The sequence below is a fragment of the Sinohyriopsis cumingii genome, chromosome 13 (genome assembly GCF_028554795.1).
Source record: "Sinohyriopsis cumingii isolate HCF-2022 chromosome 13, ASM2855479v2, whole genome shotgun sequence".
In the NCBI taxonomy this organism is placed as follows: Eukaryota; Metazoa; Mollusca; class Bivalvia; order Unionida; family Unionidae; genus Sinohyriopsis; species Sinohyriopsis cumingii.
The window spans coordinates 38,104,774-38,130,295 of NC_142973.1; the positions used below are offsets into that span (position 1 = coordinate 38,104,774).

At 35.9% G+C, this 25,522-nt stretch overlaps 1 protein-coding gene across 1 annotated transcript in view; it reads left to right on the forward strand.

Annotated features, from left to right (window-relative positions):
• Positions 1-25,522, forward strand: part of LOC149785232 (protein lin-9 homolog) — a 65,036-nt gene that overhangs the window by 33,943 nt on the left and 5,571 nt on the right. The window contains exons 8-15 of the mRNA XM_089979062.1: positions 1,068-1,201; positions 3,387-3,521; positions 4,688-4,789; positions 9,833-9,913; positions 16,012-16,137; positions 18,129-18,227; positions 19,226-19,309; positions 23,875-23,969. Coding sequence (XP_089835188.1) covers positions 1,068-1,201; positions 3,387-3,521; positions 4,688-4,789; positions 9,833-9,913; positions 16,012-16,137; positions 18,129-18,227; positions 19,226-19,309; positions 23,875-23,969 — 856 coding nt within the window. The remainder of the gene's footprint in view (positions 1-1,067; positions 1,202-3,386; positions 3,522-4,687; positions 4,790-9,832; positions 9,914-16,011; positions 16,138-18,128; positions 18,228-19,225; positions 19,310-23,874; positions 23,970-25,522) is intronic.

Genomic DNA, 25,522 nt, shown 5'->3' on the forward strand with positions numbered 1-25,522 from the left:
TATTTTATCGTTTTATCTTAATCCTTATCTTAAATTAGCACAAAATCCCTCACTGCTGAATGTTTGGAGAAAAGAGATGAAATTGCCTTTATTTAGGATTGGTAATTTCAGAATACTGCTGTATAGGAGGTTGACCAGCATGCTGTCTGGTTGTCCAGCCAGCATATACATCGGACTTGCACTCCGCATCAATTTTGGGCTCAAAATCACTGGTATTTCCAGTGACAATTTTTTTTTAAACCATCCCTGGGGGTGGGGGATATGTGTTATAGTGAAACAGTTCTAAGAAACAAATTTAAAAAATCTTGAATTAAGTTAAGAAACATGAATACTTGCAATATGTTGACATTTCAGTGGATGGTAAAACTTGATTTGTTAAATAGGCTGCATCATTAAGGTACCAAGTGAGACATTAATTAGGTGATCTTGTATCTGATTGGCCGAGTTTTTTATAACTTGAGAGACAGTGTTGCTGATCTGATTTAGATGATATTTTTTATGTGCTATATCTGTGCATGTTACTGATATGATCTTGCGTCTTATTGACAGAGATTTTTTATGACTCTAAAGACTGTACAGAATTGGCATTATGTAATTATTAATAAACCATTTAAAGAGGCATATGTTCTTACAATATTAAATAAACCTGGTCAGTGAAATGGTCAACTGTTATGTAAGACAGATGAGCAATATTAGTCCCACTGGGGACTCTTGTTTTAAAATGCTCATTCAGCTGTTAAGTGTTGTGGAAAATGCACACCAGGCTCTACCTCTTTCTTGGTTTTGGATCACTGCAAAAAAGTTAAACAATCCATCAGTGATCATTACATGACTTCCAATGTGCCAGAAGTTGTAAACTGTCCATTTCTGATGCAAATGAAATTAGTATGCCAACAAATAAGGTACATGTAGCCAAAACAAATAATTATTTGATACATACACAGACCTTGTGTCATGTAGGTGAAGTAATTCAGTATAACTGATACTCTAATACCTATTGCAATTTCCTTTGTGAATATCTTGTTCTTTAATAACCATGTGCTGTTAACAGATCAAATATTTTTCAGCTCGGTTAAGAAAACCTCAAGATGGGTTGTTCACTGGCACAGTTGATGCTTTTGACACAACAGACAATACTTACAGAATTACTTTTGACAGACCTGGTCTTGGAACACACTCAATACCTGATTTTGAAGTTTTGGTAAGTTGTAGATCACTGAGTTTCTAATGAATATGTTTTGAGCTTTCTTGCACTGTGCCTGATTATACTGTCATGTAATGCAAAGTATGCTTAGTTCTTATGCTAAGATCTACTTATTTTTTAAATGTTATGGTCCTTTGCACTTATTTTCTTATAGGCTGTCATGTCTATTTAAGTTGTATTGTGTAATTGACCTTTTTCCATAAGTGAGGGTAGGAATTGGACCTACCAGACTAATGTCTTGTCATTTTGTAAACAACATATTACTTTGGAAAATGATTATTGTGACACAGATCAGGTGGAGGGTTATATAAAAGTAGCTTACTTCAGAATTGCTCATTCCATATCCTAACCTCATTCTTAGTGTAATCATTTTTAGTTGTGTTTAGCTGAGAGGATTGTATTTATTTATTTAAATTATTCACTGGAATAACAAAGTGCTCATTGATTTAGGACTAAATTACTATTTTGGGATTATTGTGAATTCAAGGACATTTTGGATGTATCAGATTGTTAGCACATCAACACTATATTAGGCTGTTGGCATGTCAGCACATTCAAAATTGGAATTCATCCGGAATATCAGAATATTCTTTACTTTTGGATTTGTGATAGAACTTTTAAGGCTGGGACTTAATTAGCAAAACTACAAGTCCTTTTTAGAATTTCGGTTTGTATTTTTGGGAAATAAATTATCTGTTGAAGTTTACAAATCTTGTTTTGTTTGCTCTTTTCTGTCAGTTTAATAATTTAGAGTTGTAACAATGCACTTCTTAATAGTAAAATATACCATGATACAGGTACTTGTGAACTTTAGATATTTATGCTTATTGGTGAAATCCAAGAGCATATTAGATAATACTGGTTAATTGAAGAAAGAACAATTTATAGTGAGATTGAAGTAAATAAATCAAATTTTCATTGGTTACCTGATAACATCAACATTAGGAAAGTACCTTCCAATATCTCAAAAATTCTGCCCACTCAGACAAAAAGGTTTGTCTTCCCTGTTCTTATACAATATGGATGCTGAAAATAGTACCTGTGGGAATAGCTAGGAACTGGTTACTTTCTACAGGAAACCAGATGGATTCAATGGCACAAGGACAGACTGTGTTGATTTTGGATCTGTGAAGAGCTGAACACGAATTAAAAATATTTATTTACATTGTGTGTGAGCAACTCCTGCAAAAATTTAAGTTTAATCGTGGAGAACATACAAAAGAAATAAAATTCCTGCATGTGCTATATAATGTTAAAATAAAAATGTTGTATATTCAGTTTCATCTTTTGCATCAAAGCTACCAGTCTCCTTTTCATATGCCATTACTCTATAGCATAGTTTTAGAACTGATTCCCCAGAAATTATTGAATGAGCATTTGTGTGTAATTGTTCTTTGAGTATTGAAATTACTGCTACTTTGACAGGACATACTGGTAGTTGCTGTTCTTATTACCTATCAAGTGTCATGGCTCATTTATATTAGTGGATGACTGTTTTCTGGTGAAGTGCTCACAGTAGAGAGAATATCAAATGTCCTGATAATGTCTCCACCTGGTGCAAATGCACTGGCTAAAAATGTTAATAGATATGGGAGGGGGAGAGAGGAAACGGGACTATTTAACCAAAACCTTGACAAAATGGTAACTTAGATTAAAATATTGAAGCAGTTCGATATTTATGCCCCCCTGCCTGTACGCATTACTAATAAGCTGTCCTACCCCATACATAAATGTGAGCATCCATGTTGGTGTTTCTTTCAGTCTGAAACTGAAGAACATCTCATAGACAGTTGGCTTCCTATTGGTTGCAAAGGGTGGTTTTTATAATAGTATTCTGAAAGAGTTGTTTAGTTACTAGCAAGAGGGCAAGATTTGAGAGGTAGTAGAATTTATTTCCTAAATGTTAATGTGTCCAGGTAATTATTATCAAAGAAATATAATTTACTATCAATTTCCTTTTATGTATTTGTAAATTTTCATTTGTGAGTTCTGGTGTGCAGCATTGAAAAAAACCTTGAGATTCCATTTATTGTATGAAGTAATAATTGGTTTTTGTTGATCAAAGTGCTCAAGCAGTGCAGCTTTACAACTTTGGAGTATATTTGGCCACTTAGATATTACCTTTTCAGGAGTCCACCAAAATTAATTCACTGTAACCATTATTTTTAAATTTTGTTTTCAGAGTAATGTTCCACCAGAGACTATTCCACTTTCCGCATTTCAACAAAAACAAAGAGTCAGGGCAGTAACTAACTCACTTTTCTCGCCACCACGGTTTATTCCAAATATGGCATCACCCAATCCAGACCTCAACTTAGTAAGTATACAGTTTATGTCAACTTTTGAAATGTGGATTATGTGCCTTGTATTTTTTATGTTTTTTTTTTTTATTGTTTTAACTTGACAGGATGAATGATACATAAGTTGAGACAATGCAGTCAGTGTCTTTTCATCAATCTATCTGGTTGCAAGTTTGTTAAAAAAAAAATATCCTGTGTTTGCATAAATGGGTCATCATCAGACATAGGAACATTTTTACAGTCAAAAACTTGTCTTGAGTCGGTAATGTTTTTCAGGATGGTACCATCTGATTCATAATTTACTATAAAATTTATATAGCAATCCAAAGACAGTGAACTAATTGCTATTTATCTAGGCAGATTTTGTTGTGAGCGGCTCTGATCTCTTCACAAACGTTGACAAAATATTTTAATCGAATTGCAGCATAAACCATTGCTGAAAAGTCGAATATATTTTGTGAGCTTATGATGCAGGATGGTAAATTTGTTTCCCAGGGATGAGAAACCAAATGTCTCAAGGTCTAGGCCACATGACAAGTTGTGCAATTTTATGGGTTAAATTATTTACATTTATTCAGTGGACTACATGCTATATTTAATGGGTTTGGTTGTCAGCATTTGCACACAAATTTATCTTGGGATTTTTTTTACTAATGCCAAGGTCAAAGGTTACAAGTCCAAGCATATTTAAGTCAACAGTAGCATTTGTTAATGTGAGACAGAAAATATGAATATGTTTTATGTATATTTGAGAGGCAATGATCATTCCATTCTGTACATACCCATGGATATTTTAATGCAACTCATGTTGAAGTCTGTTATTAGCTATTGGCACAGTAAAGACAGGATTGTACCAATGTACCATTAAATCCTATGCATGCATGCTTACTTATGTACATATGTATGCATGCACACACATGTATACATACATAGATTCACAGTGGTAAATAAGGAAATATTCACATATAGATTTAACATGCTCCATTTGTTTGTAGGATTTGGATATTGAGATTGTTAAAAAAAAGTATGCCAGGTTCAAAACATCAAATTTTTAGATAAAAAAACATAATTTATATTGCATGTTCGTGAGGTAGGATCAAAAATTTGTTTCAGTTTGTAATCTCAATGCCAAAAAAGCCAAATTTTGTGAAATGTTCAAGATCCTTAATTGTTTCTTCTACAGGACAATGATCCCTTGTTAAGTGGATCTCCTTTCAAAGGGCAGCTAATGAGCATAGAAGGAGGAACCTATGGTGGATTTCCCATCAAATTCCTAGTCTTAGTAGTAAGTGCATGAATTTCTATTATCTTGTAATTTGAGATAAGGAATTAAGTATACTGTCGGGTAAAGAAAATATGGAATTGATGAATACAGAATAATGTGTGTGTGTGCTTGTGTGAACATTTATCCAAGAATAAAAAATTTTGAAGTCCTAATAACAAAATGATCTACTGATTTCAAGTTCGAATCCCGACGAAGAATCCAAGATGGAAGACGATGATGTATGCTGCAATCTGTGGTGTTGAAGTTGACAGTTCCTTGTCGAAACAAGAACTATCACTCCATTTTCTGATAGCTGAATAAATTTTTATAAAAAACTGTTCTTGTTCCACAGTATTACATGAGCACATGTATTTTGCAGAAAAATACCAGAATTAATCCTTTTGAATCAAAGTAATTTGAAATAACTCCAAACCAAGTACTTTGAAATAACTCCAAACAGCACAACATACAACTAAGTTTAACAGCCCAGCTTCTACTGAGAATAATTATCCAAAATGTGGGTTATATGGTCTTTCTAAAACGTAAACATGGGATCACGTGGTCATCTTCTGGAAGGTATAGAAGTAAGTACTTGTTACAGATCACATTTACCCAGTGTGACCCTGACAAAAACCAACCATTTTACTCTAAGAAATAAATAAAAATTGTTTACATCTTAAAGACAAAGTTCCGTCATGACCTCAAAAACAACCAGTCATTTTAAAATAAAATAGAACTTGTTTACGATGGTTGCTGCAAATTTTGCAATAAGGTCAGGATTTAGATCAACGCCGGGTGTTTATAAACTAACAGTCACGGTCAAACTATTTTCTGAAAAAAGTATCATCTCTAGTGAACAAATTTACATTTAAAAAAATTGAAACTGACAAACAATTAAATTGAAATAAATATATATTAAATCAGATAAAATTAAATCAAATATACATAACAACAAAGCTATGACATGTTTATGAAAGCTGTATTACACAACATGCATTTTGTTTTTAAAAAAGCTACATCTTTGTAATAAAATGTGTTTATTGCATGCAAACAAGAGAGAGATTATGTACCAGAACTTTTGATCGACATCACCTGTAACCTTTATCTCTAACTTGGAAACTGGCCTTTATAATTTGTGTATCCATTTATCTTCTTTCTGGAATTCATTTACTGACAAAATTTAGAAATACAATTTATTAGGGTTGCAGGTACTAAAATAGGCTGGACTAGCAAAAGTTGTATATTGGATAGCACTGAGTATATTTCGTTTTGTTGGAACGTATTAAGCAAACATTTTTAAAGTGAGTGGGATAACGAAAAAACAAATCACACCATTTCTCACATTTTTTTAATTTTAATAATGGAATGAAACCCACTGATACTTAACATGTGATTTCTTTTTTCTTTTGTTTGTTAAAAAATACAACCCGTCTTTCTCTCTCATTAGAATTACTATAATTACACTTTGTATATTTTGTGAAGCACTAAATAATCTCCACATTCTTTGCTTGAAAATCTACCATTCATTTCTTGCAATATGCTTATATGAATGTGTCTTAAGGGTGAGTCTTTGAATATTAAACAGCACTGTGTAGAACTGAAAAAAGGTTGTTCTATACTCTGTGATGCAGTGGACTTTGACAATACATAATTATATTGCTGCAACTTTCTAATTGGAGCAATAAAACTTAATCCATCCACTACATGCCACAATGTGGACAATCCATGATGACCACTATATCTGGTCCATGATGACCACTATATCTGGTCCATGATGACCACTATATCTGGTCCATGATGACCACTATATCTGGTCCATGATGACCACTCTATCTGGTCCATGATGACCACTATATCTGGTCCATGATGACCACTATATCTGGTCCATGATGACCACTATATCTGGTCCATGATGACCACTCTATCTGGTCCATGATGACCACTCTATCTGGTCCATGATGACCACTATATCTGGTCCATGATGACCACTCTATCTGGTCCATGATGACCACTATATCTGGTCCATGATGACCACTCTATCTGGTCCATGATGACCACTCTATCTGGTCCATGATGACCACTCTATCTGGTCCATGATGACCACTCTATCTGGTCCATGATGACCACTATATCTGGTCCATGATGACCACTGTATCTGGTCCATGATGGAAACTGTGAAAGGATTAAGGTCCACTGTGGGATTGTGAATTTTCTGTTTAATATGATGCATGCATGCATGCTGTTGTTGTTGTGTGGTTTAATGCCATTTTTCAGCACACGATAGGCTATGCATGGCGGCCAGTGGAGGAAGAACCCAGGAGGAACCACCGACCCACAAGAAGCTACTGGCAAGCTTTCTCACATACCCATATCAGGCGAATCCTAGACTTGAACCCATGCAAACAGGTGAGATGGCAGTGATCCATAACGGAGAGCGCTTTAGACCACTCGGCCATTTGCATGCATGCATTTTTTTGCATTTATTTCAATCATTCGCTGACATATGCAATTTATTTGCCAAATGATTTGTGTTAATTTTATATATATATATATATATACACATACATACCAGGGATCCTTCAATCAGATGTTTTGAATGACTTAATTAATACATATGAATCTGCTGTTTGCAACATCCATTTTTTTTGAAAATCCCCTCTTGTCAGGTGGTAGCAGCAGACTTTAAACAAGTTTATTCCTGTGATTTGCTATGGACAAATGGATTTACCCACAAGTTTTTGTTTTTATCTTTGGGATTGTTTTTGTAATAAACAAAACTTATTTGTACATTCTTATCACTAATCGTAACTTTGCACCATGGAGAATCCACTCACTTCAAGTTTATCAGTTTGGTGAAAGTAGTGTTTTGTTGACAGAATTGTCTGGTTCGATTTCGCATCCATTTCTGACTGCAGACACTGGATAAAAGTCTTTCATATCAGCAAGATTTATTCTTATAAGTTCATAAAGAGTGTAAACACTCAGTCTTCACCGCAGGTTTGTTTTAATCAAATTCTGGCACAAAAGTCCCTGCTCACACTTCATACTTGGCATAGGAATTACCTGTGAAATTTCTATGAAATGAATCACATTTAGGTACTGTGATTCATTGAAACTAATTTAGTCAGTAATTTGGCTGCAGACAGTCATCTATAATTGTTGTTCACAATGTACTTCAGAATCTCCTACTGGCACCGATGACTCAATCACCGTTCTCTCTTGGTTGATATTAATGAGCAATCAGGGTGCCCATGATAACATTTTAAGTTGTGGCATGTCACTAACATTTTCCAGAAAGGTGTTGGACTCAAACCCAGTGAATGCATACAAAATCTTGTCATCCACGAATCTATCACATAATTTTGCTTGAATAATGCAAACATTGTGCACTGCATTGTCTGGCAAGTAAATGTCATATGATGAACACTTTATCCCCTGGAAGTGACTACTGGATGTAACAAACTCATTACAGAGGGGCCTAAAGGGTGTTGCATCACTGAGGTACACAGCTTCCAGTAATTATAAAAATCCATCAACATTTTGCTTAATGGTAATATATGGCTAATCTCTTGTCTGCAAATGCTGATTAAGTGTACCAGCTTGCATCATTATTATGCTCACGCTTTGACATGGTGAGTAGTGCTCGCTCCAGCAGTAAAACTTGGACTGAAACTTATTATTGTCTCATCTAGGCATATATAAACCTACCAGTTTAATACAGTAAAGACTTAGATTAACAAACAAGCATCTTTACTGAGAAGCAAGTCTTAAAATTTACTACATGATTGTTCACTTAAGGATTATGTTGCCCTTCTCTACACTCATAACGATAACTTATGAGCAGTATAGCCTTCAGACAGTTCAGCTGTAACAAGTTTAGTAGATTGTCTGACCATGTGCCAATTAGACCTGGTCACCTTTGAATTAAGTTAACACCCTTATTGATTGTCAGACTGAACCTTTTTGAAGTTTACTTTGTTATGGTGTTTGTTTGACAGTTTCATGGATATAAAAATCAAATACAGTTTGATTTAATAATTATTTAGGAATATCCTATGACCAATGTCCAGTTGTTCGGAGGCATATGTTGATAAGAACCTTTGAAGTGCTGGACATGTCTGGCAAACACATGGTTGTAAGGAAGGCTGGTACGTGGGGGTGGGATAACTCTTTTATACTCATTAATCACCTTTGTAAATAGTCCTGTCTTTTCTACAAGTCCATTCATTAAATGTAATGTAGAAGAAACCCACTTTTGCCCAGTTCTGTTATAAAGTTCTCTCATTATTCAAAATTGTATTAATAGTTTCAGAGTAGAAACATGTGTTTTATTACCTAATCAGGTGTTACTCTCCTCATATTGGCAGATGATTCACATAGCGGTCACTTAGGTATCCTATATGCTTGTCCATCCATCCTTATGTCCATCCACCCACTGTGATTAACCTCAGTATTAAACTTTGAGATTAACCTCAGTGTTAAAGATGTTTACTTATGTCATTAAAAGTTGGTATTGACTTAAAGGGGCTCACTTATGACAGTATTTTATTTCTCTCTGTGTTTAAATTGTCTCCTTCTGTTCTTCTCTCTATTTTTTGTCTTTTAATTGTGAGACATAGGTTTCACTTTTTCGGTAGCAATCCGAGAGTGGCTGTGTCAACAATATGAGTGCTGCTTTTAAGATTTTGAAAGTCTTGTATATTCTGCATTAGCTATGTTGTATGGAAATTTTTTTGAAATTTTACTGCATGATTAGAGTTTGTACACATAGAAAGCTACATTATAACAATGCCATTCACAGGCATGATACCACTTTCCTTAGAACACTTGTTTTTTCTCTCCCACTTTCTCAGATTCATTTTGCATGTGAATGATATTTTGTTGATGGTTTCATGTTGATATGGCACATGGTAAGCGAGTTGTCATGTTTTTATTTACACAAACATTGAGTTTTTTTAAAAACATAAAGGTATATGGATCTTATATTGCAGGACATGTATGTAGTCATCTTATAATGACTGTTTTCGTGTATTCTTTGGCATTCTCATTATTGTATCATTTCAGACAAGATTGTCAAAAATACTGTCAATAAAGAAAGAATGGATAAAACAGTTGAAAGATATGAATACAGAAGCAGAGAAAATGGTAAGAAGTAACTTGTCTTGATTTGATGAATATTATGGTTTAATGCAAATAGGTATGAAAGACTGATTAAACTCACAGACAATAATGATTATTTATAAAGCATTGTATTCTTATTAACATTATATTGCTTTGTTCCAGGCATTAATAACCAAGATTCATCTTTTAGAATAAAATCCAGGCTTAAAAACATTTCAAGATCAGATGGAAGCCCAATGGGCAATCAGAAAAAGGGTCTGTTAGCCCAGTTTAAATTCACTAGTACAGAAAATGCAGTTTAATATGAACTGCTTGTTGTAAGACTTCCCTCTTTTTTTCTTCAAATGTAACCCAATCATAATACCTAAATGGAACTACTACTACCTCGCAAATACAGCCCTTCCAAGATAAAACATATTTAGTTAAATAGCTAGAAGTTATTTTCTCTCAGAGTGATCTCCCCATGATATCAGGATTGGCATCAAATCCCATGAATCTGTCACTTACTACTTCTGCTTTTGCCAATTGGCATGCTTTTTACAGAGAGGCCTTGTAAAATCCATTTAAGCAGTTTGGAAGTTTTCTACTTCAAAACAAGTTGGAGGTGTTTCAGATTAGAAGGGAAGTATATTCCAGCTATAAATTCCAACTTTTGTATTCTTCCTATTGTTAAGGACAAAGATTCCTAACTTTCCATATGTTATCACATTGCATCCACTTTGTGGATATTAATAGTGGTGCTCTAATTCTCTACTTGTACAAGCCATGTGAGCCCCTTTGCAGATACTTTTCATAGTGGGTAAATCTGCTTGAACACTCGTAAATTCATAAAGCAGGACACTCACCACACTTCAAGTATATATTGTCTGCTCTATTTTGTCTTACCTATTTAGACCATGTGTGAGACTAGTTTGACAACTACACAACATTAAGTTTTCTTGGTTGTCATTCCTTGAATACATGTCGAACTTGCACATTATTGACAGAAGTCAGTGGTGGCAATATTTTGGGTACTAAGGGCAAGGCACAGAAACATAGCTTGAGTTACGAAAACATCAGCTTGCACCCAAGGGCCCAAAAATTTATAATGACTGGGGGAGCAAGACAGAGCAACAACTACCTCAGTTACAGTCCTGAATAACAGTATTAGGGACTGGTTTGTGTGGATCAACATCCCATACCCTGTCTCAACCTCAAGAAATGGACATCTTGCCAGCCAAGAATGCCTTCACTGATCACAATGGGCCATGACCACAGTCAATCATAGAGTGCTAGCGACCAGAAAATGAACTTGTCCAGTTCCACACCTTGTGTAGTGCTGCTCGGCATGTCTTGTATGTGATGCCCATTTTAGTGCCAAAATACCAAGAAGCCACTTTGTGAAACCAGTTATACAGCAGACTATCCCACGTAGTGCTGTTAAGCACTTCCTTTGAATGACACACAGTCTATACAGGCACTTTCATGGATCAGTCTAACCCACATACTTCTGCCAGGCACCTCCTGTTTACGATGTGGCACTCTCCTTGGTCAATTTAACCCACATAGTACTTCTAGTCACTTCCAATCCAAATCCTTCAATCTTATTTAGATCTGACCATGGAATGGACCGAAGTTTAGCTTTGAAGCTGCTGTTGAGGACATTTATAGGGTGTCGGCTACTTCAAAATACCCTCCACACCCCCTACTGTTACTCTAAACAATTGGTAGATTTCGATTAGATGCCTTCAGTACTGATCTCCCAACACTTGATAAGAATATAGCAGCTGTTCATATGTATGTTCATTTGTTTTATCAGGCTGACAAATGAGCTCCATGCCCATCAGAGCTGCTTCAGGATGTTGTTGCACCTTCATTGGTGGAGTTTGCCTCATTGACACCTTTCAGACTCAACAGAGACACCCATCAATAGCCACGCTTTGGAGTTGATGGCCAAGATTGCTAAGGTCATTGACCTGGACTGTTCACCATACCATGGCCAATACTTTGGGGGTGGGGATCCAGGTCATTTAGAGGGGCATTAGGTTCGTTAACAATTCCCTCCCCTCTCTTCCTCTCCCCTCTTCACAGATGCACCATCAGATTTTGAGAAGGATGCCTTTCTACAGTCACTCATCGGGAGTGGAGATTGTGCAAAGACGACAATACCCCATGGTTTTATTCAAGGCTGCTTCATTTTTGGAAAGCAAACAGCAAGTTGAGACCCTTCATTGACGTGAGTCCTCCAACCAATTCAAGATGGAGCCAGCTAGTTCAATCCGCCTCTCCATTTGATGGTATGAGTATGCCATCACTCTCAATCTGATAGATGCATATTTTCACATCCCTATCCACCCCATGATTTGAACATTTTCTCTGTTTTTGCTTACAGCTACACATTTGATCGGTTCAGAGTTCTCCCTTTTGCCTCAACATCAGCCCTTGGGCTTTTACTGAGATTATGGATTACATCTTGACCCTATTCTGGTCGATGGCAGAGCACCTGGACAATATCCAGAAGAAATATATGGTAAGTTTTATTCTACCTCAAGGCAGACACAATTCTCCTCTCATTTAGACCATCCAGGCTTTCTAGTGAACTGGGTAAAGTCAGACCTCAGTCAGTCCCAGAATTTTGTCCATCTTGACTTGGATTTTTTAACCAATTGAATCTGGTGCAACTTCCTTTTATTCACATAATCTGAATCTTCAAGCTCATCGAGTCCATCTCCAACAGGACTTGGACTTAAGTGAGAAAGATTTACAACTCCTTGGTTTATTCAAGGCAGCAGACTTGATCTCACATGGCTGTCTTTTTTATGCAGACACTGAGACCACAGTGGCGCCCCTTTTCAAGTCCCCTTGATCAAACAGTCATGATCACACCCAAGATTCAGTCATTCCTGCATCAGTGATGCAACCCATATTGGCTGTCCACGGTTATCCTGCTGGAGAAGCCCCAAGTGGAAATAATGGTAGGTATTTATGCCAGTACTTGACCTCTTTGTAGTGGGGTGGAATCATAAGCTACCCATCTTTGTATCTCCAGTTCAAGACTCAGAATCTTGGGCCATGGATGTCAGCCACTTGGGAAGGTTTGGGGCCATTTGCCTTCCCTCCCACAGTGCTGAGACCGAAAATAATCCAGAAGATACAGGGTCAAAATGGAACAAGTCCTGGATCACTGATCTACTCATTTTAGTGATAGATATGCCCAGGAAATTCCAACCAACCTGAATCTTCAGCAACCACAGTCACAGGTGGTTCTTCCAGACTGTCCTGTGCTTCTACATGCTTGGCTCTTATCAGAACTGCCTTGTGAGACAAACAATTAAAACCTTCATTTCTGGAGAGAAGGCCCTCCACTTTGAAGACTTACGAGGGAAAGTGGCATGTTTTCAAGGACTGGTGCTATACCAACAGCATTGTCCCTTTGCGTACCTTAGTCCTTCAACTGGCCAACTTTTTTCTCAGGCACTTTGATGAGAAAGAGTTGGCCCCAATCTGTATCAAAGGCTACTGCCCCATATTATTGGACACATTTCAGGATCATGACAGACATGATTTTGGGCAGGACAGTTAACTATCAGAGTTTTTTGACCTTTTTGTTCTCAATCAACCAAAATTCTTCACTCTGTTTCCAAATGGAACCAATCCTGCCTTTTAATATGGCTTGATTCAAATCCATTTGAACCTCTTACCCACACTTTGCTAAAGTTATTATTATACAAGTCATGTTTCCTGGTAGCTTTAGCTTCTGCATGCCGTTAAAACAAGCCACATGCCACATTCTGTTTATGTCAACCAGAATTCTCTTCAGATCAGATTAGAGGGTTCAGTAGTTCTATTAACACAGCCAGCTCAAAATAGGTTACCATCTGTTGGTCACCCTCTCCATCTCTTCCATAGACGGATCCAGAACAGCAGCCATGCAAGATCCTCTTTGTGTTCTCAAGCATTGCTTGAAACACAGACAAGTCGTGGCATGCACAAACACCTCTTCCTTCCCATATGAGATGGAACACAGAATATCACCACTCATGCCCATGCTTCGTGGCTGACTGGATCAGTCACCTCACGAAGATTACTGCTCAGAAGCTTTGAGCCATCTCTGCGAGCCTCATGTTCGAATGCAGCATTTCAATCCGAGATATAATAGAAGCTGTTGGCTGGCACTCAGTCAGCCTTCTCTAGCCTTCATCTCAGAGATTTAGCATCTTAGAAGCAAACCTTGAATCTGGTAGGTCCATTGGCGGTAGCACATACACCTCCAGACCCAACTAAATCAGTCAACACAGTCTGTTAGCTTCACTGTATTCGCTGGTAAAATATTATAGGTAAGATTCCACTGTTTATCTTCTTAACCGTTTGCTAGGGTCTTAAGTCAAATGACATCAGGTTTTGTTGCTTATGAAATTAGGACAATGGGTTATCATTCACATGGGGAATCCAGCTATGATTTGGTTATGAAATCAGACCAACTTTACATGCATATCTCTGATACTAGTCTGTCCATGCTTTTCATGCAAAATGCCAACCTGGTCAAGCTTTTCCTTTTACATCATATCGTCATCCAAAAAGTTATCAAATAAATAAAAGTTTGCTTAATGCAAAGGGCACAGTCAGCCACTTAACATGTCCAAAGAGTAATCACAAGGAAGACAGGAAAGTGAACACTTACATTTATTGGACATCTTGATGTATGAGTTTGTGCATTGCTTGTGGCAGGAGAGATGATGGTCATCACCACATGAATTAAAACAAACATAGAGAAGATTACATCGAGTGAAGAGATTTAGCAAGAACGCATTGAGCTCCATTGTGTTTGGAAGTAAAATTTATGAAACTGAACTGGAGGTCATAGTGGCCAGAGTGTACTTTACAAACCTTTCAGTTGAACAACACTATGTTACATTTGTTACATCAGACCACACTTTTCAAATGCATATTTTCCAAGTCAACAATAGCAACACATGATAGTTTGTTTCACCGTATTGAAAATTTGGTCCAACTGGTGGCACAACATTTACTCCATTACTGAGAAGGTGTTTGTAAGGTCGGCAGGTCTAGATCACAGTAAGCTACTTTTTGGTTTAGAATTGGGGATAATATCAAGGTATAGGAATCTTTGTTGTTTTAGATGAAAAATAGGTCTTTGATGAATATGTTTCTTTAATTGGACGTAAATTTCATTATGTTATGTGTATTTTTCACAAAGTTTGTTAGCTCAGTAGTAATCACATCCAGCCATCAGTTCGTCTGTCTGTCCAGCTGTCAACAAAACTTTTTATTCCATCTTCCTGTCTTTGTTTTTCATGGCATAATTTACCAGGTTTGTGGGTTTTCAACCACAATTGGTCCAGGACATTCTATTGATTAGACCTTAAATGAATTTGATTTCCAGTTTTCCATATCATCATATACATGAGTTAATGCTTCCTGATTTCTTGTCATCTTGACTTTAGTTTCCACAGGATAACTTTACCATGGCTTGTTGGTTGTCAGCTTGATTTGGTATGGGATTTATATTATATTTCCAACATTCCACAATATTTACTGGAGTTGGTATGATTGTGTCTCTTCCTAACTTTGGTTTCTGCAGCATTACTTCAACAAAATTTGCTGGATTTCAGCCGTATCTGGCATGCAGAGTGAAACTAATGAAATCTTGAATTAGTGTCATTCCAAGAACTCAACATTATCATTTACAAACATTGTGGTCCCTGATTGCCTATCATTATAGCTTCCTTAGCATAACTACAGGGAAAACAGAGATTGAGTTGCAGCCATATTTATCTTGTGCCATTATATTGATGAGAACCTTAACTAAATAAAATTTTTAGAATTCCTTGTTGTCATTTAGAGGTGTTGTGTCCCTTTCTACCCATTCTCCTAAGTTTGATATCACAACACAAGTTTGCCTGTTTAAGGCCAATGCTGAGCCAGTTGTTGAGAGCACATTCCTTTGCAATTTACACATCACTGTACATTTACTACTAACTTGTTCTATTTCCACAATATGTATCCAGGTCAAGTATTGTTATCTTCAGTTACCTACCTTTTTTTCTTTTTAAATTAAATTTGAGATATTTTTTTTAAATTTACAGCTATTTTACATTTTCCTTTTGGTTTTTTTGTTATAGAAATCCTACCAGAAAACAATTCCCATAGAGTTTCAGAAGAAGTATGCCAATATTATCCTGGAACTAGAAAATTTGAACAAAGATTTGAATGAATATTTGATAGGAGTTCAGCAGTTCTGCCAAGAGGTAAGGTTGATACTTTTTGTCTCACCATTTAAACATAGGCCAAACACATAGGTATCACTCTTCTGATGGTATTGTTATTTTTGTTACTGCAGGTGTTTAAATTGTTCACGTTGAGATCTATTATCAAAAACTGCATATATTGCTCTGAATTGTGGTGAATGCATTTGTCTTGAGGACTTGTGTTCAGTGCTAGTAAAAACAGGTCATAGTTACCTGTTTGGGGTTAGGTATGATGCAGCTAAATTTTAAGTAGACAGAACATAGCACTTCTTCTAATTCCTATTTGTTCCGAAAGTTGACAAAACTAATAAGGAGTAGGTGAGGGGAGAATAAATTAGCTGAATTCAGTAAAAGAGTAGTTTCCAGACAGATTTGGAAATACAATGCAAATACAACTGTCCCCTTCCTTCACACATTTATACATAAAACCATTTATATATAAATTATGGATTACTTGCGTGTGTGCACACCTGCCTGACTGCCTGCCTACCTGTTTTGTCAGGTAAACACCAAAAATGTATACAAAATAAAGATAAAGGAATTTGAAGATAGAATCCCTAAAATACAAAGGTTTTTAAAATAAACTCAGCTCATTGAAAAATCCAAGATCTTCTGAGCTTGAACCTTATGATAACATCACATGATGCATACTGGGTTGAACATAAGTATGCCTCCGTCATTCACATATGCAGACCTGCCTACCTATGGAATTATTTTGGCTGTTAAGGAAATGTAAAATATATTTGAAAAATGATATATGTAAAGCCAGGTTTTGGTTGTACCTGTCAGATAGCTGTATGTAGGAGGTAACTGTTACAGAACTGACACTTCACAGCAATGCTGAGGACACCGCTGATTACATTAAACAGGTTTACTCTCTTTTAGTAGTGCTTAGTATTGAATTAAATTAGAAAAAGAATTAGGGAGGGTGGGCTCACTTTAAATGGATTAACATGGAGTGTGGTGGGTTCTCAAATCTGTACAACACTACTGATCTGTATTGCTTGTCAGTATTGTTGTGCCATCCGTGATCATAATACATTGTGATGGTGATACATCTAACGGGGCTATAATATATACAGTGGAACCTGTGTAATCTAGTTCCTGAGTATTTTAGATCCCTTCCTGCCGATCTGGATTCCATCCTCCCTTTCAATGTTTATTTAGCTTACTCCATGCCTACTTTGATGGAAAATTTAGTCTGTGTTAGCTGTCATATATTTGATTTCATACAGGGGTTATAGATTCATTACCCATTGTGAATTTAATTTTTGGTCTTCAGCTATGATAGTTGTTGCTTATGCTGTATGCTTAAGACTATTTTATGCACAACATTAGACATAGATTCGGGGACTTCCATTGTTTGTCCAATGGGGTAAGCTTTCAGTTATTATAAATTAAGCTATTTGGGGTCGACTGTTTAGTCTTGTTTGTGGAATTGGGCTGCATACATAAACTTTTTTTTTTTTCAGTTGTGACATATGACAGTGCTTTCTCTACAGTGGAAACTTTAATGTCCACCATGTCCCTGCTACAAAACTCACATTGTCCAATGGAATGGGGGACTGTTTTCTGTGCTCTTGGTATAGGCCATCAAATAATTCCATTCATGTAAACAATTTCCCGAGCATTCAGATGACACTATCTTGGCATATGCATACTTAATCCCTTGTCTAAAGTTATAATGGTTGCACTGAGAAACACTCATATTTTATCATATATTTGTTCTGGCAAGTTGCCACTGAATGCCACCATTCAGTCCACCCTCTGTGTTCTGTTGGCGAGTTTACAGTATTATTGTATGACCATGTACAATTTAGTGCCAATTCAATATCTGCTGAATTACTCATTGGCAGAATCCATAACTTATACAGCAGCAGAGTTGTTTATGCTTGTACCAGATGTTTGATGTAGTTGGTTAAAAAGTTAAATGAATCTAGTCTTTGTTGTGTAGAAAATAAAGGCTTTATTTGTCTTTTTTTTTTTTGTAGATTGCCCCAGAACAAGGTCTGACACCACTGGATCAGCCATCAGAGATCCGCCAGAGATGTGATGAAGAGGCTCAACAACTTGTACAACAGATCAGTCAGGTATACGTGGTTTGAAATGAATGATTGTCTTGCAGGTATCAAATACATGGGATAAAAATCTGGCCATCCATCCTTTATGAAAACTTGATTGCTGATCTGAGTGAGCAATGCAAAGGAACTTTTGCTGTTATTAATCACCAGCCAAATGACCACTGATATTGGATAAAACTCTTAACAATACCTTAGTAACAGTTTATTTCTAACAACTTTAATTGTAGGCTTCAAACTGAATTATTTGGTGAAAATTTGTTATGTGTTGCTCATAATTTCATATTCTGCTAAAGGGGCTAAGCTGCTGAAATGCCCACTGCTGGGCTCTTCCTTTATGATTCTGTAAAGAAAATAAGTTTGGTTGCCATAATTTTGTTTATTGATGTCATTGTATATGAGTAAATATAAACCATGGTTACTAAAATGACTGATCCAGCAGTGAAGTTGTCTTAGCACTTGTGCCCAACTGATCAAATCTTTCAGCACATATCTTTCCTCTTTTGACGTGCATGTTTATGCAGTTCTAGATAAGCAGTTTATTTTGGGTATTTTGTACAAGCAAATTGACTAAAAAGACATGAAGAATTCTTAGATTTTTTATGCAAATAAATTGACTAAAAAGATAAGAATTGTTTTTATTGCATTCAGAGTATATTAGATATATATAAAATGACGAATCGTTTTTAATGCATTCAGAGTATGTCAGATATATCTAAAAAGAAGAATTGTTTTTATTGCATTCAGAGTATATCAGATATATAAAAAAAGAAGAATTGTTTTTAATGCAGTGTATATCATATATATATAAAAGACAAGATTTGTTTTTAATGCATTCAGAGTATGTCAGATATATATATATATATATATATATATATATATATATATATATATATATATATATATATATATATATATAAAGACAATAATTGTTTTTAATGCATTCAGATTATATCAGATATATGTTAGAATTTCAATTGTCATGACATTTTTTAGTCTATATTTTTCAGACCATGTTCCATAAGAAGAACAGTAAAAACCCTGGTTTGATGAAGTTGATAGTACAGCTGACATCACTTATGTTGCAGATAAAGGTAAGTAAATGTCAGCATAGTAAAATATTAAAAATTATTTAAATGATATTCAAACTAAGCTAAACTATGGAAAGTACGCATTAACATTTAGCTGACTGATTATATATTTTGTCCTCTGCCATATCTGTCTATCCATTCTATTCATCTAAATTTTATTTCTTCATTGAATATGTTTCCCGGTAACAGTAATGTTACAGAACACTGGTACCTCTCAAATCCAGCCATCCCAGAAATGAGCAGTCTTTCCTGGCAGAATGTGGACCTTGATGCTGTGCAAAAGTAGAAGCGAGGCTATATGGGTGAAGGCAAAATCTACTGACAGGAGTGCCACTAGAGTTGCAAATGAGGAGATTGTTGCAAAAGGTGATGTCATATTTGCTGGCTTTTCATCACATCTCTTCAATACAGGCTTGGAGTTTACATCACTGACATGTTTTATTAGACATCTGTGCCATACATGTCCTATCCAGTTCAGCTACCTGTGGGGGTTTCTTGTTTTGCCAAGTCTCGTAACACCCGCCATTGACTTACCACTCTGACTGCCTGCAGAAATCCTACAGGTGGGTGCCAGACTTATGCATTTCCACTGTTATTGGTTCGTTCTTTTGCTGCATGATAAGTGGGCAATCCAAGTCATTTTTGGATGGGCTTTGGATTTCATTTATCCAAGCCTGTCCTCTTTCATCCTCTTCGCTCATCATGTTCATACTGTCAGATTTGAAAAGGACAAAATTATGTAACAGGACATCTGGTCTAGACCCTTCCTTATACAAACGGTCAACAGCAAGCTTATGCCAAACATTGACCTAAGCCTCCTCAACCAATGTAAATTCAGCATGGAGACAGCACAGAGTATATGACACTCCTTCAGAATTTGTCATCAGTCTAGATCTGACAGATGTTTACTTTCAGCATCACAGGAATTCTCTCCATTTGCATATTGTGGGTTCATTTACAGTTGTGTGCTTTTCCATTTGGTCTAAACTTCAGCCCATGTGTGTTCATAAAAAATTCTGAACTGCATTATCACCCTGTTTTGGTTAACTTCATCCACAGTGACAGCAGTATGACATCCTTTAGAAAAATATATGGCAAGTTCTTCTATCCTTCTGTGTCATCTCAGTTTTCTAGTGGACTGAGAAAAGTTGGACCTCAATCCATCCCTACATTTAGTCCATCGTTGTATGGAATTTATCACTAATTTCAATCAGATACGACTTCATCACGTTATTATTTGTACGGATCATCATACTCATAGAGTCGATATACAGCAGGAGTGGATTAAAATGAGATTTTGCGACCCCTTCATTTACTGAATGAGATCATCAGATCTGGCTTTCCCTTCATGTAACCGTTACAGATGACCTTGCTGGCACAGTGGCACTCCTTTTCCAGTCTACTCAATCAGAAGCTCAGGATCATAAATGAGGTTGTATCATTCCTGACTCACTGGTGTAACTAGGGTTGACTCATGGCAGGAATTCTTCTGGAACAATCCCCAAATTGAAGTTACAATATGTACAGATGCCAGTGGATATGGTTGGGGAGCCCACCAGTTGCCAAAGTTTGATATGGTCAGCAGCAAGTTGGGGCTGGATGAAATACCTCATGATATTCATGTTTTGGAAATTAAGGCTATAATCAATACTTTTCTTTCTGGAACACCACCTTAGTAAAAGTAGGCCAGATTATATCAAACAACTCTATATTGGTGACCTGCCTCCTCAAGGAGTGGGGGGTGCCAAATCACCTGACCTATACATTCTGGTTTGGCAGTTTCTGTGTTAGTGTACCAAACTAAAATACAAATATGCACATCAGATACATTTCTGATGGACTCGGTATCCTGGCAAACTCTTTCTCAAGAACAGGCCTGATCATTGATACTAAATAATCCATCCATAAATAGGTCTTTCATTGGATTTGCTTGCTTTGGAGATGTCAAAAGATTGAACTTTTTGCAAGAAGGTGGAATTGCAAAGTACCCACCTTCATCTCTTCAGTTGTATAACCCAGAAGCCTGTACCATGGTTGCAGTGTCAGTCAATATGGAGGTTTTGTGGGCTTTTGCTTACACAACCTGTCTTAGTACTGGAAAATAAAATACAGAAGTTGAGGTGTCAAAACTGCAAATTGATTTGGATAGAACCTCTCAGATGGGACAAATCTTGAGTCAGTGATCTACTCAATTTAGTGATATATCTGCTCTAGAAAAGTCCAGCCAAGCCAAATATATGAATCAGAAAAACAGTTTCCATCATTAATTAGGGATTATATATCTCTATTATTTTGTGCTCCAAATTCCTTAAAAATTTTGCAGATATTTTAGGCTTTTTTGTTTATTTTATTTTTGTCATCAAGAATTTTTTAAATAGTGGTTTGTCTTTGATTGTGTTTAATAATTTTGCTTACTTTATTACTCCACATTTTGTATTAATCTTCCTTACCTTTAGATTTCAAGTGTTCGGTCCTGTCTGTTCATTCGTTGTATCTACAGTTTCTGTGGTGACCCGGCCTGGTTGATAATCATACTTAACCCTGCATGTCTTCAAAGGTGCATGTTTATTAGCAACTGTCAAAATGAGGTCAGACCAAGTATTTATAATATCATCAGTATGATACAAAAAATTGAAGATATCCAGGGAATTACTCTAAATCCTTTAAGATATTTTCATTACTGAAAGTTTTACAAGACCTGTGTGTGTTAGATTTATGAACATTCATTTCAAAAATGCTACATTATTGTTAAAGTTTCTTTGGAGGAAAATTACAAAATGATCACTTAAACCAATTTTTGGAACAGACATTCTTGAAACATTTTCTTTAGTATTTGTGTATGTGTGTATATATGGTCTGTGTGTGTTTTTTAATTGGATGTTACATTAGTGGGTTCATTGACTAATTATGAAATTCCTAAAGATTCACCAAAAATTATCCAACCAATGTTTCTTTTTTTGTACATTTAGGTGGTCCCTATATATGTCACCTAATATGTAAAATTCATCCTCTTCATTTACAACTTTCTCTATTTGAAATTCAAAATTTTCATTCTAGTCAACATTGAGGATGTATACCTGTACTTGAAATTCACTAGATAGGGTTTGGGGGTTTTTTCTGGGGTGATCTGAATCCATATTGATTCAACTTTTTGGGAAATAAAGATTCATCCTTTTGTAAACTACCATTTTTGACACATGCTAGGAGTCTTTTACCTCTGCCTTCCTGTCTCTGCAAACCGGTATGTCATATCCATCGACTTTCAGTCAGTTTTATTTGATATGTCAAGCAAATGTACATTGTTATCTTGAGAAGTTAACATGAGTTTATCTGTTTTCCCTCTGATTCCTTGATTATTTATATGACTTATACTGACATCTTTTCCTGAAATTCCTAAATTCATAACTGTAACATCAACAGGATTGCAATGACTATTTTGGGCACTCAGGGAGACATATCTATTTTCTACAGAGATTTACATTGTTTGTTTTGTTTCTTCATACATTTACATTGTTCGTATTGCTGTCATTTTTATCATTTTTGTTATCTTTGGACCTATTTTCAAGTTTCTACAGTTATTCCATTTTGGTAGGTGCATCCAATGTTCTCGGCACCATTCTTATTTTTAGCCCACTTTCACTATGTTCAGTAGAGATCATGCTATACCATAGTGGTGTAGTCATCAGTCTGGTGTTAGCAGGTGTACACCATTTATCTTTAAGTCAGTGTTTCAGGTATAAAAGTTGACTTGTGGATGCAGTCTAAGGAGTAGTAAACTGCCATACTGAAAGGATGTCACTTTGACCTACTTTTAATGCTTATTTACCATGTACTCCCTATATTTAGATAGTTTTTAAGTCACTATTGTTTGTACAGTCATAAAACTAGATATGTGGTGCATCAATCCAGAGTACAACACCACCATTCCAAATGTAGGTCACTTTAACTTACTATTGCTTGTATAATCATGAGTAGAGACGTGTGCATGGATCATGAGGAGCACAAGACCACCATACCAGAAGTAGGTCACTGTGACCTTTTTATGTTTCTGGACACGATCACTTCTACAGTCATGATGTTTGATAAGTACATGCATACTGAGGAGTACTACACCATGGCATCAGAAATAGGTTACTGTAATCTACTTTTTACACTTTGGTGATTATATATACCTTTAATGTTTAAATGGATTTTCTTTTACCCTGTTGCTTGTACAGTCATTAAATTGGATAGGAGTATACCTCCTGAGAAGTACACCATCATTGTATCAAAGAAAGAAAATGTAAAAAATTTGACTATCAACATTTTCATCATCATTCATTATGGATCACCTTTAGTATCAACAAATTAAAAAAATCCTATTGTTTCTCAATAAATGTGCAGGCAAGCTTTGCTGTTCATCTGTTATTTTCTAAAACTGGGATGCTGAAGAAAAAAGTTTTAAAAAATTTATTGTATATAAGTGAATGTTGGTATGAATGAAAGGAAGTGTAGGAAATGTCACTTGAAGTTAATTAGAACTAATGTCACTTTCTGATTTCTTATAAATCTTTGTATGTTTATTTCAGACGTTTTCTGAGCATGAGCTAAACTCCTTTGAGTTCAAAGCGCTTCAAGACATAATCACTGACATCAAGACCAAACTAGATGGAAATAATATCAAGTAAGTTTTGTTTGTTTTTATTTTGTTTCATTTCCTTGCCTGGTTTTAAGGTCAGGTGAGCTAAAAATAACTGACTTACATCCCTCATCTGTTGGCAGTGACTGTTTATTGATTAAGACCAGATTTGTCAGAAAGCATCTGTTACCTCAAAGCTTTTCAGGCTTGCACAGATCTTGACGCTGATCTGTCATTAGTTATGGTTGCCAGTACCATAAATGGTCAAAACTCCAGGATAAGAAAATGATATACAGTAGTCCCCCTCTTATAAGGCCACCCCTAATGCAGCAGGGAAGTGGCCTTATAATGCAGGTGGCCTTTCTAGAGGGGGATGACAAATGCGAATAGTAAATACATATGAAAAAAGTCACAAGTACATTTAATTTTAAATATTTAATATTTTAATTAAAAAATCACATGCATGATGTGAAATAAATGTAAAACAAACTGTGTCATCATTTTCAAAAGAATGCTATGAATAACCATTGATATAGTTTTAAAACTGTCTTTATAATTATGTTACAGTTCACATCATCTGTCACTTTGTTGGTAACAGTCTAAAAAACAAAACAGACCAGTCTCGTCACATTAAAAATATCCTTGCTGTCATATCCCCTGCATATATCGTTTAGTCTTTTGTTCCAATCTTCGACAACTTCATTATTAACATCAGTTGATTCTCCACTAAGGACAGAACACTTGATATTGTGTCACACTTGAAATCTGTGCAACCGTCCATTACTTGTGGTAAAGTCGTCATATCCCAATTCAACTGACAAAATTGTTGCTTTTTCTTGTCATTCAAATCAGGATACAAACATCTCCTGGTTCAAACAATCTTCCTTTCTCCGTCCATTTCACCTTCCCACTTCTGCAAAATTGTTTCATTATCTTTCACGATATTGTTTATCTGAGTCTTCCCGACATTAGTTTTCTGCAAGGATCCTCGATGACACACCCCACCCCCACCCCCCGTCAGTTGAATTACTTTCACGTTGTCCTATAAACAGAGAATTTTTATTTTCCTTGATGACATGTTGATCTTTTTGCAGAAAGTTATTCATGTTGACAACTACAATACTGATAAAACAATTTTGTATGCATCTAAACAAATTGCCGTGTGTTTTTAAAGGAAGTGATCTTGTCACGTGATTCATTAGTCACAGTCTGGTACCCTATTGTTTTTATACATTTCTTTACACTAAGTGAGAGAAGCCAAAACGGCTTCGATATGTACCATTAACATCATGCAGATTTGACCTCGCGGCCGTTAGGATTTGTAATTTTGACAATTATTGTCAGTAGTAATAGCCACTGATTATCAAAGTGAACAAGCTCAACATCTTACTAAGGGAAGCCATAAAGGCTACCAATCCATTTTCCTGCTGACTTGGGTATTGTACATCGATACTGTCACTTCTCAGCTGTTACTACTGTTCAATAATTGTAATTTTAACAATTATCAGTGCCTAAACCGGACATCTTATGATAACACAGCAGTAAGGCTAATTGGATTACATGTACGTACCCTTTTGTATGGATTAAAGGTTGAGTTT